Raw genomic sequence first — 15,891 nt, 5'->3', positions numbered from 1 at the left:
CAATAGTTGCAGGAAATAAATTCTGTTTTTTCAAGCCCATTTGTGCCAGAAATACCAATCTAAGGTGCTGGTCTTCTCTGAAACACAGTAGATATAATAGTCAACTCTTTTGTTATTCAAATTACAAAGAAAATTACTAGAAATCTATGTGAGTATTAGAAATAATTAATTCATTAACTAAACACATTGAAATACAGAAATGAATATACAGACAGGAACACATAAACAAAGGACAGAGACAAGACAGGGGTGTTTAATGCATTCATTCCCTCTGTCTTCAACATGGAGGATGGACCAAAAGCTGGAGGACCATGACTGTGAGAATAATCAACTCCCAATGGATCCTGAACTTTTGTGGGATCTGCTGCTCCAACTGTATACCTGCAAATCTATGGGGCCTGATGGGATTCATCCAGATTCCTCAAAGAGCTAGCTGATGATACTGGATGATTTTTGAGTGGTCTTGGGAATCCAGAGTTGTTGACTACCAGTTGACTGCAAGCTAGCTAACATTGTTCCAGTTTTCAAAAGAGCAAGAAGGACGACCCTGGAAACTACATGACAGTCTCATTTCACCTGGTAAAGTCATGAAAAATATTATCTTGAGAAATTGAAAAATGCCTGGAGGACAACGCAGCTGTAACAGCCAGCATGGCTTTACGAGGGGAAAATACTGCTTGTCAAACCTGATCTCCTTCTACACTAGGGTAACCCACCTCACTGATCTTGAAAAAACAAGGAAATATATTCTTGTTGGACTTCAGCAAAGCTTTTGATGCTGTCTCCCACAGACCCTTCCAGACAAAGCATCCAGCTCACAGCTGGATAACTGGGTTATGTGATGGGTGAGCAAGACCCTCATGAGTTGGGCACCACGGGTTATAGGGAATGAGGTGACATCAGGCTGGTGTCCTGTCACTAGCAGGGCTCCATAGGGCTCCATCCTCAGCTCTGTGCTCATCAGTATCTCCATTTGTGACTTGGTTGCAAGACTCAAAGGAATACTAAATTTGCCAAGGACACTAAATTGGGAGGAGCCATAAACTCCCTCAAGGGCAGAGGGGCCTTGCAGAGAGTTATTGACAAATTAGAGAGATGGGCAATCACCATGTGAAGTTTAATGAGGGCCAGTGCTAGATTCTGCACTTGGGATGGCGCAACCCTGGCTGTGTGTATAGACTGGGGAATGAGAGGCTGGAGAGCAGCCCCATGGAAAGGGACCTGGGGGTTCTGGTCAGCAAGTCAGCAGTGTCCTGGCAGCCAGGAGTGCCAGAAGTGTCCTGGGGTGCATCAGCATCACAGCCAGGCAAGGGAGGGAATTGTCCTGCTCTGGAGCAGCCTCAACTTGAACCCTGTGTGCAGTTTTGGGCACCACAATAAAAAAAGAGCTATTAAGCTACTAAAGTAAATCCAAAGGAGTGACACTAGGATGGGCAAGGCACTAGAGCCCCTTATGAAGAGGAGCAGAAGTCACTTGGTTTGTTCAGCCCAGAAAAGAGGAACTGAGGAGAGACCTTATTTTGGTCTTGAACATCCTCACAATGGGAAGTGGAGAGATAGGCACTGATTGCTTCTCTCTGGTACCAGTGCCAGGACTTGAGAAAATGTCATAAAGCTGAGAAGGGGAAGTTTAGGCTGGATATCAGAAAAAGGTTTTTCACCCAGAGGGTGGTTAGGCGCTGGAACAGGCTCCCAAGGGAAGTGGTCACAACACCGAGACTGACAGAGTTCAGGAACTGTTTGGACAATGCTTTCAGCACCAAGTGTGTGTCTGGTGCAGGGCCAGAAATTGAACTCAATAATCCTGATGAGTTCCTTCCAACTCAGCACATTCTATGGTTCTATGAACTACAGAAAAAAAAAACATGAATGGGAATTCATTATTATCCTGACAAATTACTGAATCAAAGAAGAAACTGAAGAATATTATTATGCGTGCTTGAACAAACAAATCATCATTCCAGTGGCACAGTTTGAAACAGAGTAAGTATCTTGATTCACAGTCTCCCATGACAGCCACCAGACAGCTACTACTAAAATGTTTAAGGTCATTTACTTAATTGTACTTATATTATTGGGCATTAGCTCAAAATAATTACGCAGAAAATTATTGCTTATGTTCCAAAATTAACATTTGTTCTGCAAAGTTTTGTAGAGTAGATAAGTAATTTCTGGTTTGCGTGCCTTCTTCTATAAATAAATGTCTGCATTTCAGTTGCAACACAGTAAATCATCACATAAGCACAATTAAGCTGAATCACTGAATGGTTTGTCTCAGAATGGAAAAGTACTTCCTAAGAAAACCTTTCACAGAGAGCAGATTCAGGTAGGAGTCTGACTTCACAGACTTTGCAATTTTGTGTCTTGCAGGCTGACAAGCTTGCACAATGACCATTCTATATAATTTAATCACCATTTTTATTAAACTGGTTCACTTTTTTTTTCCTTAACACCCAAAAGAAAGCAGAAATAAAATAAGAGGAAAAACTTGTTTACTGTGCAGGTGAATGAGCACTAGAAGTTGCCCATAGAGGTTGTGGAGTCTCCCTCACTGGATATATTCAAGAATTATCCAGATGCAATCCTGTACCATGTGCTCTAGGATGACCCTGATTGAACAGGGAAGTTAGACTAGATGATCTAGTCTCTTCCAACCTTATTCATTCTGTGATTCTGTGAAAATGTATTTTTTATTAATTTCTGTACTGAGCTTGAGTACACACACTTTCTTATTATAAATAAAGCCATTTTCTGGAAGACAAATTATGTCAATAAGTTGTATTAATGCCAGAACTCCCTTACTAAAAATATTAAGCATAAGAATCCTTTTATTATAAATAACTGTTTTATCCGACAATTGGTTCTCTTAACAAGATTTAGCAAAACACTCTTCTAAAATGTTTTCTCACCAAAAATCCTGACCAAATCATTCATCATATGGAGACTGTCTTACTATCTTTAAAATGCAGAAAGGTAGCTTAGAGGCTTTACAATTTCCCATGGCATGGTTACAATTGTTGGCTGTTATCCTGGTATGTACATATGGGAGATGAACTGATAAACATTTTCATGTAGTACTTTAAACATTTCTTAAAAAGGAAGATAATACATTTCAATTTACCACAGAAATACTCCAAACCTGAATTGGCAGAGTCAGGGCTACTTGTCATATAAGACATTAGATCCCACTAGGTGTGTTGAGCGATTGACCATGTCTGTCTTTAAAAAGACATAGATTAACTCAGCTGTACTGTCTGGGGCCTAAAGGCCTGGCAGACTGATGGTGCTGCAACAAGCTCAGACTCAATTGCCTCTCTCTCTTTTTTATTTTATTGGTTTTTTTTTTTTTTTTCCACATGCATTGCATATCAGCAATTACACATTAAGTAATGTACTACTTATAGCCTGCTTTTCTCCCAGACTTAACGTGACCAGGTATAAGTTTGGAAGGGATCCAGCATGGCCTTGAACACCTCCAAGGATGGGCCACACACAAATTCTCTGCCTGATCTGTTTCAGTGTCTTGCCATCCTCATTGTAAACATTTTCTTCCTTATATTCAATCTAACCCTGCCTTCCTTCAGTTTAATCCTATTGTTCATTTTTCTGTCACTACAGGCCCTGGTAAAAAGACCTTCTTTATCTGCCTCTTCTCCAGGCTGAACAATTCCAACTATCTCAGCCTGTCTCCAGAGGATAGATATTTATCCCATTGACAGTTTTCATGGCCCTCCTCTGGATCTGCTCTAACAGATCCATGCCTTGCTTGTACTGAGGGCCACAGAGCTCCTCTGTTGATTCAACTAAATAAAGGATGAAATTTTTATCACTGTCTTATTCAAACAGTCTGTGATAACTGGCACATTCAGGTATCTTTTATAGACTCTGAGCAAGACAGTTTCATCTTAGACTCTATCCAAACCAATGAGATGATGCAGAGGCAAACTCACAAAGCCAGATGGGCTACACAGTTGGGGTGAGTTCTATGAAAGATGTGTGTAAAAATTACTTAGAACAGTGTTGCACAAATCTTATCATTGAGAAACTCATGTGAATGCACTCAATTTATAAAGCTGGTGTTCTTCCCCATTCAGAATGCACTTACCATAGTAGCAGGCCATTTAAATCTAACTTTTTGTATAGCTCAGCTATGCATTTTATGCTCATGCTTGATTTTATAACACAGAATAGTCTTGAGACAGAACATTTAACCTATTTTCTTTTTTTTTTTTTAATGGATGCTTGAATTTTGCACCTTTATTTTCAAGTCTTTAGTACTGGTCTAAGTACCAGAAATGAAAGAAAATTCCAGTTCACATGACTCCCAGTGTTGTAACCTGAAGCAAAATGAAATATTTAAGGCTTTCAACATACTTTTCACTGTTTATAGTAATTTTTTTAGAATATATTAATTATATTAAATGCATAAAGGCATTGCACATGTGGATTCAAATTTTCTACGAATAGATCAAAGACACAAATGTTAATGTATTTCTCCTTGTGTCACAGTTTTGCAATATGGATGGTAGCACAGGGATAAAAGCAAAATTTTTCTATATTTTGAATGACTGCTGGTATATGAAGGAACAGATAAGAAAGACTTTGCAGAAGAGGGTACAGATTCAGTGGAGTTATCAGAGGCAAGGCTTTAAATGGCTTTAAACTGAAAGAGTAAACTGACAGTAGGTTTAGATTAGGTATTAGGAAATCTTCACTGTGATGCTGGTGAGACACTTGAATACATTGTCCAGAGCAGTTGTGTATGCCCATCCCTGGAAGAGTTCAAGACCAGGTTGGAATGGAGTTTCAATCAATCTGGTTTACTGAAAGGTGCCCCTGCCAGCCTGGAATCATGTGATCTTTAAGCTTGCTTCCAACAGAAATCATTCTATCATTTTAAGATTCCCTTGTTTTCATCTGACATGAAAATATGGTTATATATGAGCAAATTTTTCAACTCCTGTCACTGAAATGTACAAAAGCTTTATGTGAACTAATAGTCAATTTTGGCAGTAATATTGTTATGAAAATCTAACAAAAGGTATTCTGAGTGGTTTTCAAAGTTGCTGTTATTCTTTCCTTGTAGAAGTCCAAATGGCAAAAACCCCACAAACTCAGAGTATGAAATAAGGATTACATTATACTACATTGTGCCAGAGTGTACAGACATAATAAGTCTATGTATAAGGATAGCTGAATAAGGAAAGAAGTGGATTGAAAATATTAATTATGGTCTAAATCCTTATTTTCATATTGGAGCCCTCAGTCCATTATTTCTTACCACACCATCATACTTCACTTTCAGGTTGGATTATAAATTCTAGGAGGCATGTACATAACAGATAAGCACTCTAGCAACAGTAGTTAATAACAATAATGAGTAACTATAATGAATCATGCCTTTGTTAGGGAGGTCCAATGTATCTAGGAAAGTTATAGCTAACATTTAGACTAGCTCTAAATTCCCCTAATACTGAAGATGTTGCAATTCCTAAAGCTGACTTCACTTGAAAGTTCATATTGTCATGCAGCTAATGATTATATTGACTTTTAACTTCTGGAGACTGTTACAATTGATTATTGCAGGTGCCCCAAAAGCACAGTAAGTAAATGTAAAATGTTACAGAAGAAAATTAAACCAAGATAAGATTTCTATTTGCTTTATGAGTGATGCAGTTGGGAGCCCTTTTCAGTTTGCTTCTTTTTCACATGCACAAAGTAAGTAAATAAAATAAAATACTCACTCCTGTTATGTAACGAGGTCTATACTGGATGGTTCCAAATAAGCCAAGTATGACTATAATAATGTGTATAAAATTTGCGAGGATGGGTGCCCACTGATAACCAAGGAAGTCAAATATCTGCCTCTCGAGCACAGAAACCTATGATTAAAAAGCAAAAGCATAAATAGATTAGAACAAACCAGAAAACATATATGAAGATATTTCCCCTTCCCATACCCAGCACAATTGCTCTGAGTTAAAAAAAAATCCTGTAAGCTGCAAAATGAGTTTCAAACGTTGCAACTTCTTCTCAGTTACTGGGGCATATTCTACCAAGATAAAAAATTAGAATGATCCATTTGCAGGAGGAGAAAAACAAATCATTTTGGTATATACACCAGCAAATGCTGTAATGTTTTTATCAGTGCTGAAAATACGTGATAGGTTTATGACTTCTTCTCAGCTACATTGTTTCCATTCACAACACCATCCTTTAGCCTAGTCCTATCTCTTCCACAGTTTCCTTACATTTTGATTTTTATCTTTACTCTCTACTCCAGCTGTTCTGTCAGTGGGCTTTTACCTGTAACCAAATGCATACAACTTTTTGACCTGGTTCTACTGATAATGACTCTAATTTACCTTCTTCCACTGTCACAAACATCAGCAGAAGTATAAACTCCCCCAAGACTCTAGATAGATAATTTTAAAAATCAATTGAGGAGCAATCCCAGGCTGATGATTACTGTTTAGAAGCAATAGCGTTCCAAACAGATTAGATATCAAAAAAATCCCCTTCTAAAAGTATCAGTAGAAACAATTTCATAATTACAATACCAGGTGTCCATTAACTGGCGTTTGACATTATGTAAAAATACAATTTTGTAGCCCAACCTATAGGTAGAATGACATGTTCTGACAAATATTTGTTAATATTACAAGGCAATGCAATAGCAAAGTGAAGTTAGAAAGAGTTTCTTTGACAGAATTCCAACAATTTCCAACAACTGGAATGGTGAATTGATTAACTTCATGAAAAATGTGAATAATGAAAGTAAAATAAAAATATAATTATTATTAATAATAATTAAGGTAACAGCAGTGCAAACACCATACCATCACCACCACCCCCCTCCAAAAAAAAAAAAAAAAAAAAGAGAAGGATAAAAGAAAAAAAAGAACAGGTTGTTGTTCCTTGATTAAATTTCATTAAATAACAGGTGACTGAGTTTATTATGCTGTGGATGAACTGAATTAGGTTTATGTGCCAACCACTCTGTTCATCTAAAAAAAAAAAAAAATCACACCTTTTGAGATCAAGTACTAAATGAGTAATTAACTACTGCTCTTTTATGGCACAGTCATTGGAGAAATTTTTAATTTTCATGCCACAGTCCACTATCACATCAACACCTTCTTTTTGAAATTAAGTAAGGAAATTTTTATGAAAAGATAGTCTACATTTACATCAACATTGCAAATGTAAAAAGGCTGTTAATTATATACTATGTACTGACACTTGTTGAACTTTGAAATGGAGGCTGCCAAAATAATCCTGGGAGAGTTTGTCAGCCATGTAATTTAAAATTTGAATGTTCAAGTTTCATGTCAAACATTGAATTTCTCTTTTCAACAAAGACCCCTTTCACACAATGCATCCTGCTTATAACCAGTCTTAGTATTTTGACTACCATTTTATTTTACGTATTTATTGAAAGAAATTCTGTTTTTACATTATCCAAAATCTTTCTGAACTGATCTGTGGTATTGTACAACTCTTCCTAGCAGAGGGAAGTCACAGAAGAGTTGCCAGAATCCCAAGACCTGTTACACTAAGTGCTGTTAAACAGGTAACAAAGGGAAAGTGTTCTTTCTGAGCACTGAACTCTTATTTTCTTCAGATAAACAAAGAGTAAATGAGAACAGCAAAGCAGTAGCAAAAAGACTACTACACTGTACACACTTCTAGTTTAGTAACAGAGATTTAGCAAGCAAAAAAACAATACATGGGAAGATGCAAATCAGTCAAACAGCAGGAGATCATCCAGTTAAGTATGCCAATTACAGAGGAAAATTGCAACATGCTATTTAATTGCATAAAAAGTAGAATCTCATATTCCTGACATGACTTTTAGCCTAAAAGGAAACTTTGTTATCATGCATCAACATGTTTTGTTTTGCTTGTCTTGAGGTGAAAGATGCAGTTCCACCAAAACTTGTTTATGGGATTGCATTGGATAAATGGCTATTCTGTGAGATTCTTTCCTTTTCACATATCAATACAGTCTTTGTTCTTTCCCATTACTAGCAATTCCTTCAATACCAAGCCACCACTCTCAGATTCTGTGGTCATGTTGAACTTGGGGTGAGCAAATACCAGAAAGCAGGGCACACAAGGCAGGGGATAAACACAGAAGAAAAAGACAAGTCTGCACCCCTTTTGTCCACGTATATCCACCTCTCATTTGCCACAGGCAGACTTGCTGTTAGGTTCTCACATCATTTCAAGGAATTAGCTGTGTGTGGGGACTGCTGGATATGTGAAATGGCAGCATCCTGGCTGGGTATGCACAAATGAAATGCAACTCTTCCTTAGAGGACCACATTAACATAGCAAGATGCATTGTGGATTTATCAAATAGAAATTACAGGACAGAACTAGATCTTTATTCCTGCTTCCTGAAGAGATGAGGGTGGAGAGAAAACATGCACAAATGAACAAATATAACAGACTTTCTACATGGTTTTTAAAAAAAACCTCATTTGGTCTGTGTTGCTAAAAGGAAAAAAGTGGAAAGTAGGACAAAGTGGTGACAAAGACTATTAAAAATAGTATTATGTAGCTTCCTCCTCTTCCACAGATGTCAGAATCATAAGGGATTTCCTTACATAGCAAAAGAAAATATAGATCTGATTTTGAAAGTATTTTATTCCTTTACTTCAGAATTTTTGATTAAACAAATACACTTCTTCAAATCATACCCACTAGCTTCAAATGTTTGATGATGTTTCAAAGATATTACAGAGAGAAAAGGAAAGAACTAACAAAGAAATATTGATCTTTCAAGTCAAGGAATTTTCTTTCTTCTTCGGGGGTTGGTATTGGTATCAGCACATTTTAACATTTTTATTATTGATGTGGACAGTGGGGTTTTGTGCACCCTCAGAAGCTTGCTGATCACACCAAGCTGTGTGGGGCAGTCAAAGGGCTGGAGGGAAGGGATGCCATCCAGAGGGACTCTGGCAGGCTTGAGAAGTCCATTTGTGTAAACCTCAAAGCTCAACAAGGCCAAGTGCAAGGTCCTCCACCTGGATTCAGACAATTCCAAGCCCAAATACAGGCCCTGCAGAGAATGGATTGAGAGCAGCCCTGTGCAGACAGACTTGAGCCTCCACCTGGAGGGCTGCACCCAGCTCTGAGATCTCAGTACAAAAAAAGATATTGACTGGTTTGAACAAGTCCACTAAATTGGTCACAGGGCTGGAACACCTCTCCTATGAGGACAGGCTGGGAGCTGGGACTCTTCAGCCTGGAGAAGAAAAGGCTCCAGGGAGGCCTTAAAGCATCCCCTCAGTAGCAAAGCTCACAAGATGCCTGGAAAGGGATTTTTTTCAAGGGCAAATGGCTTTAAGCTGAAAGAGGGTCAGTTTAGATTAGACATTAGGAAGAAACTCTTGTGAAGGTGTCAAAGGCATTGGAACAGGCTGCCCAAGCAGTTGTGGACTCCTCAACCTCTGGATCTGTCCAAGGACAGGCTGGATGGGCTTTGAGAAACATGGCTTAGTGCAAGATGCCCCTGCCCATGGCAAGATTGTGGGAACCAGACAATTTAAGGTCCCTTCCAACCTAAACCATCCTGTGATTCTGGAAAAGAGTTTAAAATGAAAAAAAGCAAAAAGGAAAAATGGATGCTTTGGAAGAAAAGGTATAATATGGTTAGAAAAGAACAATATGTTTTAATTCAATTGCACTGTAATAATGCAGTGAACTCAATGTAGTGTTATGGACAGTTAGGTTCCAATGTTAGAAAATAAACACCCACCACATTGTCTTCTTAGGCAGATTTTATGTATTCACTGATAAAATTATAGAAGAATTCATTTAAAGGGAACAATTTTATGAAGGCATTATTTTTTTCCAGACTCCTACTGTTGCAAAAAAAAAAAAAAAAACCAAAATAAAAGGAACCTATATGCTGTCAAATTGGCACAGCTCAGAAACTTTCCAGATTCTTGTCAGAGGCTAGTTGTTAATAGATTAAGAGTGTTACTGACCTTGAGGGATCTATGAATAGAATTCAGAAGAAAATTAAAAACATTTGGAGATGATTCTTAAAAGTATATGATTGGACTAGAATTTCAGATAGGAACCACAAAGGAGAAGCCAGTCAAAAGATGATTTATAATACAAACTCCAAAATGGAAAATGACTAAGTACCTTTGCTCAGAAAGCTCCTTGAAAAAAGTCAACCAGGACTACTTTACAATGATACAGAATCCAAACTTTGCACTGATATAAATTAAAGTGCACACAGACACACACAAGAGGATATGCACAGCCCAGACCCTGCCAGCCGAGGTCCTTGGACAGCAAGCACAGCACACAGGCACTCAGCACACTCAGTGGCTGAGTGGTAGAACCAAGCTCTCAACAAACTCCAAAAGAAGAATACTAACTTAAATTACAGTAAAGGAGAATGAAACAAGTGTGGTTTATATCATTGACTGGTCAATGCTAAGAATGAGCTAAAGAAGTTAAGTCTTAAGCACTAGGTCCCTTAAGCAAAACTGTGTTGTATCAGATGTTCACAACCATCTAATTCACTTCTGCTTTTAAGTTAGCTTTTAAATTTTTAAATGATTTTCAGCTCTAGATCTATGGCATGGAAATTAAACAGAGTCAAATAAATACAGGTATTTTTAGTCCTTTAGCTTACAAATTATTTCTAATGCTAAAGCCTGCCTGCATGACTACAATATCCCCAGCCAACACTCCTCCAGCACTTCCATCATTTCGAGGCAAAATGCATTTGTGCTGCTCCTTAGAGAGGTTCATTTAATTTTTCATCAAAATTTCAGATAGTATCCTGAGATAGAGGGCCCAGTTACTCAGAAAATTCTCCACAGTCAACGTGCAGAAAAACAGATTAATATTTTGAAAGTCAAATCTATATGAAGTAAACATACACATCTGCAAGTGTGCATGTGTGTCAAGCCCTTTACTGCAAGACAGCAGGGTAAATAAAACCAAATTTTTTTGTAAGAAAAAAGGCAACACTAAAATTAAGTCCTGTGAAGAGCTGTGGACACAATGGCACATCTCATATAAACCATCAAAACCAGAGCAAGAGCAGGTAATTCAAGTCAAAATCAAGAAGGAATTAGTTTCCACTTGTCCATTCGTTCCCCAAAGGAATCACACCTATAGTGTGATTATAGCCACCATCCTTAATCTGCTTGATGTTGCTGAGAGAAGGAATAGGCCTTCACCATATTTGATAAGAAGGCAATCAGTTTTTAAAAATCCTGTGTAGGACCACATTCCTGCATCATATTGTGTATAAGTGGATTTCTGCTGTGACCTACTAAAGACAACAAACCTCTCCACAGGTACAGAGTGCTCTCTTAGTCTCAGCTGCTGCCTCCCATAACTGAGTACTGCAATAATAAAAAAACAGGCAAGTACAAGTTTTCTACAGTATGTTCACTGCTACATAGCAGTGAGAAGCATATCTACACAGGAATTGTGCCTCAAATGGATATAGTTTTCACTGTAGAAGAACAAATTCACTTTTGCTAATATTTAAAACAACAAAAGTCCAGAATATCCTCTTGAAACAAAGAAAGCATTTCAATTCCTTTATTTGTTTCTAAGTTTTGAATACAATTGCACACTCAATCTCAATGACTTGCTTGGATGGGTTAAACCTTAAGTTCATGCCACAATTTAGATCACAGATATTAAAATCAGGGTACAGCAAATTCTGTGTGTATACATATGTGTATGCATTGTTTCTTGTTTCTGGCTGGCCACTAGCAGCAAGGCTTAGATGTGCCAGAATACATCCTTTTATGTGTCTGAAAGAGAACTTTAAAAATCCATCTCATGTAAACTCTTCTACCCATGAGACTATCAAGAAGTTAGTAGTTCAGCTACAGGATGAACTTTAGTAATAAGGTGATAAAAGTTTTAATCCCTATAATGTATTTCATTTCCTGTCCATGAGCACTTGTAATAACAAGTGTAATTATTTAATAAGATGTATTCGCACTCCACCAAACCCAGGGAGAGGTGCATAAAAGTGTTTTGCTCTCAAACTGATAAATTGGGTCAAGTTGAGGTTCTTTTTCACCTTAAAACCAAGATGATGTTATAGCACAAAATACTCAGCTGCCAAGTCCCAGCAAGGGGGTGTAACAAGAAGGCTAGCTGTGACTGTGGCCAAAGGAGGGATAATGACAGATGGGTTAGTGACCACCAGTGGGAATTAGTTCAAACACTGCCAACACAGAAATTTACTTCCATCCCTTGGGCTGACCCTTTTCTCTCCCTCCATCTCTCTCTTGCCTGTTCACATCCTTCTAAAAGGAACATTGAAGCACTGGCACCCACACCTTGCTTTCATGTGGCAAAATTCAATTTTACTGATCCTGCTGAGAAAGCTTGAACCAATTCTAACTGTAAAAATGCTTTTGAATTGAGATTTAATAATAATTTATAGTTGAATAGTCTGAATTAGCCTGCAGTAAAGCCCAAAGGAAAAAATCAAGCATTCAGAGATCATTCAGAAAGATTAACCTTATCAAATACTTTCAAATTGTTTCTGTCTTTATGGAGATATTTATCAATAAAATAGGTCTTGGTTTCATTAAAAAATACACAACTAGTTTCTACACACTGGTTCAAATTATACTGTATTACATTTGTGAACTCAGGAAAGATGTGATAACGTTGTCATGGAATTTACAGAAGGAAGTATCTCAGGTATCTTCAGGTAGTGAACCTAACTTCTGTGTGTGATTCTCAATCCAGAACAAACTCTAGCTCAACACATGAAAAAAAAATTACCCTATAACAACAGTAAAAAAATTAGTCTCTAGTTCTCAGCAGGAAAGGCACACCTGTAAAAAAATCTCATTAGCCAAATTATTTTGAGTGGAGTTGGCAGGGATCACTCATTATCTCATCAGGACTGAGTCTCATAATAATAACCAGGCATTTAGTGATTTCACATCAAGTGAAAATAGCCAATGTACAGTCACTAGTTGTTGTGTCCTGGTGGTTTTATTTATATGCAGGCATATAGGAGTGTCCACAAAGCAAGACAGAGAATGACATGGTGAGAGAATGACAAGCAGTCCATGCCAGAACTGTAAGGCACAGAGAGCTCCTATGTAATCTCTCATTCCACAACTAAACCTGGATAAGCAGAATGCTAACTTTACTGTCCTTACAGAAATCTCTCCCTTAAGATGCTTCTACTGGAGCAATCATTATTACTACACAGAATATTGGTAGCACCTGGTATATTTTCATACATTGCCATCACCTAAAAACCGATATTTAAACTATACAGCTCACTTTATGTAACAAAGATATCAATTATCTTAACACTGAGTCATAGACAGAAAAGTTTTTACCTGCTGAACTTGGTCTATTACCTGTGTATGAAGCCACCCATCCTGAGGGAACTCCAAGTACTGTGGAAGGAATCAAGACATCTTTTCTGCAGCATGGCTACCTTAGAGTCAGCCTTGTCATCTGGTCTCTACACAGAGTCCAAGGGAGAAGCACAGCAACTTAAATCTGATCTTCCAGATGTCCAGTGCTCCCAATTCCCAGGTCCAGCACCTTTAAATTGAATGGCAGCTGGGGAACACCGATTATTGTCTACAACCCAATTCTACAAGCATATGTTGCTATCCAAAGGATCAAATGATTTTTCGGTGGTTGTTTTGTTTTTGGGTTTTTTTGGGTTGGTTTTTTTTTTTTAAATAAAATGTGGTATATTCAGAGGCTAGTTTAGTACTTAATTCAACTCAGGAATTGCTGATTGGAACTGGCTAATTTGTATCATATTTCAATATTTCCTCATTTTTATTCAATCTTTTTTGGAACGCAATTATAAGGGAAAAAAATGCAGCATGTGAAGTGCTCTGAGCTGTCACTGTCATTACAAAAAAACTCTAGCTCATTCCAACTCCCTTGGACACTTAGTGTGAGTCAGACACTATCCCTGTTGAATATTTCAAGGAAAACACAAAAAGGTGGGTTTTTCCTGATTTTTTTTTTCCCCCTGAATAATTTTCCTGATTTATTGGTTTTAACTAATAGTTATTTTCTTGATTTTTCCTGAAACAATATGCTTAAATGAATGGGACCCTAAGCTTTCTGGTTTGGAAAAACCTATCACATCACCTGCCCCTGGAAACACAGCCTCTGTAATATAAGTAAGCAGTACAGATTATAATCTGATTCTCTAGCCTTTTCCAACATTAACACTTCAATAAAATTAAGAAGCAGTCTGATCATTCCAAAGCCCCTATGACAAATGGTATGAATATAAAGTTAGTCTGTAATGATTAATGTGCTAATTAGGTGTGCTGAACTCCTTTCTAGTAGCCCATTCGTGTATGGATACAAATATTTCCTTCTCTTAATACACTCTGAAACACTATTTTCATCCAAACTTTATCAACTTAATAGCTAACAAACACAGAAAAAGGGATAGCTATAATAAAGTTCCAACTTGGTGAGTTGCAAAGCTCTCCTCCCAGTCTGTTGTACTGGAAAGTTAAAATGTGGGGGACAAGGAAAAGGAGGAATGCAAAGCTCTGACAGAATAAATACACAAGATGAATGCTTGATATATTATATAGAACTAGCAGGTGTTAGCGAGACATGAGAATGGTGCAAAAATACACACCTGCATGCAAGTAGACTGTCCAGAAAATATGTATTTGGAATAAAATTAATTTTCAAAAGAAAGGGAGATAGTGGAAAAGAAGCAGAGATACTGAAGGTGGATATAATTTGCCTGCTTATTTGCATAAATTTTTATTGCATTCAAAAACATTTATGTGGGAATAATTTACATCAACTAATTTAAGACAAAAGTCAGATTTTTTACTGGGTGTTTATCCTGTATATTGAAGGCTACTGTTGTGTCCTAGATTAAATTTGTTTGCTTACACAAACTATGCACTCAAGCTCAGTGGCACATTCTCAGAAGGTATTCTAATGACAACATGGTTAAATAGTTAAAATAAGACTTTTTAAATTTTTGTTGTGCTCTTCATATGGTAAGAAACTGATTAAAAATATTATACTTATCTGTATTGAAGGAAGAGCATCCATTTGCTGACACCAGTTGGTATCTTAACAATGTGAAGGCAGGAGAGGGCTGCATGGCTGACATGAGGGTGTTTATAGAAGGTTTTTCCTTCATAGGGAGAGCCAAATGCATACAGTAAACCAAAAAATTAGTTCCTTGTCAGAATTTATCCTCCACCCTTCTGCATTTGCCTTCAAATCTTTGTTTTCCCCACCTTCCAATTTGCTTGCTTTAATTCAGTGCCCACAGCAGCTCCTCTTGGAAGCAGCAAAAGCTATAATCTAGGACTGCTGCAAGCTCCCTCCAGCAGAGGCCCATCCGTGCCAACAGCTGTCATCATTCAAGTGGCACTTGCTGGCAAGATAGCTCAGAGTTGCAGCAATTGCCTTCCACTCTTTCATACCTCATATCCCCAGCTGTTCCAAGGGGGTGATCACCTTGCTGGTTTCACGAGGTCTAGAAAACGCAGCAATAATTATTGTGCTGGCAGTGCTGCTGCAGGCAGCCAGCATCACTAAGGCAGGAATTGGAATGCAGCCCAACCAGCACAGCAGAATCTACCAATTTGTTGCACTGAATATTTTGTTGTAAGAAATAATCATGAGCCTTGTGATAGACTATGAAAGGCAAATTACATTGCCTGAGCCAGAGCCTTCTACAGTGCCTAGCAAAAAAAAAAAAAAAAAAAAAAAAAAACCCAGAACAAAACTCCAAACACCAAAAAATACAAAACCAACCCAAGAAAACAAAACAACAACAAATCCCAAAAGCAAAATCAAACCTGACAATTCTGGGTTAGCTGCTTAAATCTAGCCTTTTAAATGCTCTGGCTT

General features: G+C 37.6%; 1 protein-coding gene across 3 annotated transcripts in view; it reads right to left on the bottom strand.

Annotated features, from left to right (window-relative positions):
* The window catches only part of NKAIN2 (sodium/potassium transporting ATPase interacting 2), a gene marked incomplete at its 3' end in the record, with an annotated part of 503,254 nt that overhangs the window by 273,194 nt on the left and 214,169 nt on the right, over nt 1-15,891 (bottom strand). For all 3 annotated transcript variants that reach the window (XR_013776731.1, XM_079325770.1, XM_079325771.1), the window contains exon 2: nt 5,745-5,882. Coding sequence is in view for 2 of the 3 variants with exons in the window: in XM_079325770.1 (XP_079181896.1) it covers nt 5,745-5,882 (138 nt within the window). The remainder of the gene's footprint in view (nt 1-5,744; nt 5,883-15,891) is intronic.

The sequence above is a fragment of the Erithacus rubecula genome (genome assembly GCF_903797595.1).
Source record: "Erithacus rubecula genome assembly, chromosome: 2".
Classification (NCBI taxonomy): Eukaryota; Metazoa; Chordata; class Aves; order Passeriformes; family Muscicapidae; genus Erithacus; species Erithacus rubecula.
Note: the sequence above shows the minus strand (reverse complement) of the source record. Positions and strands in the feature narration are given on the sequence as shown.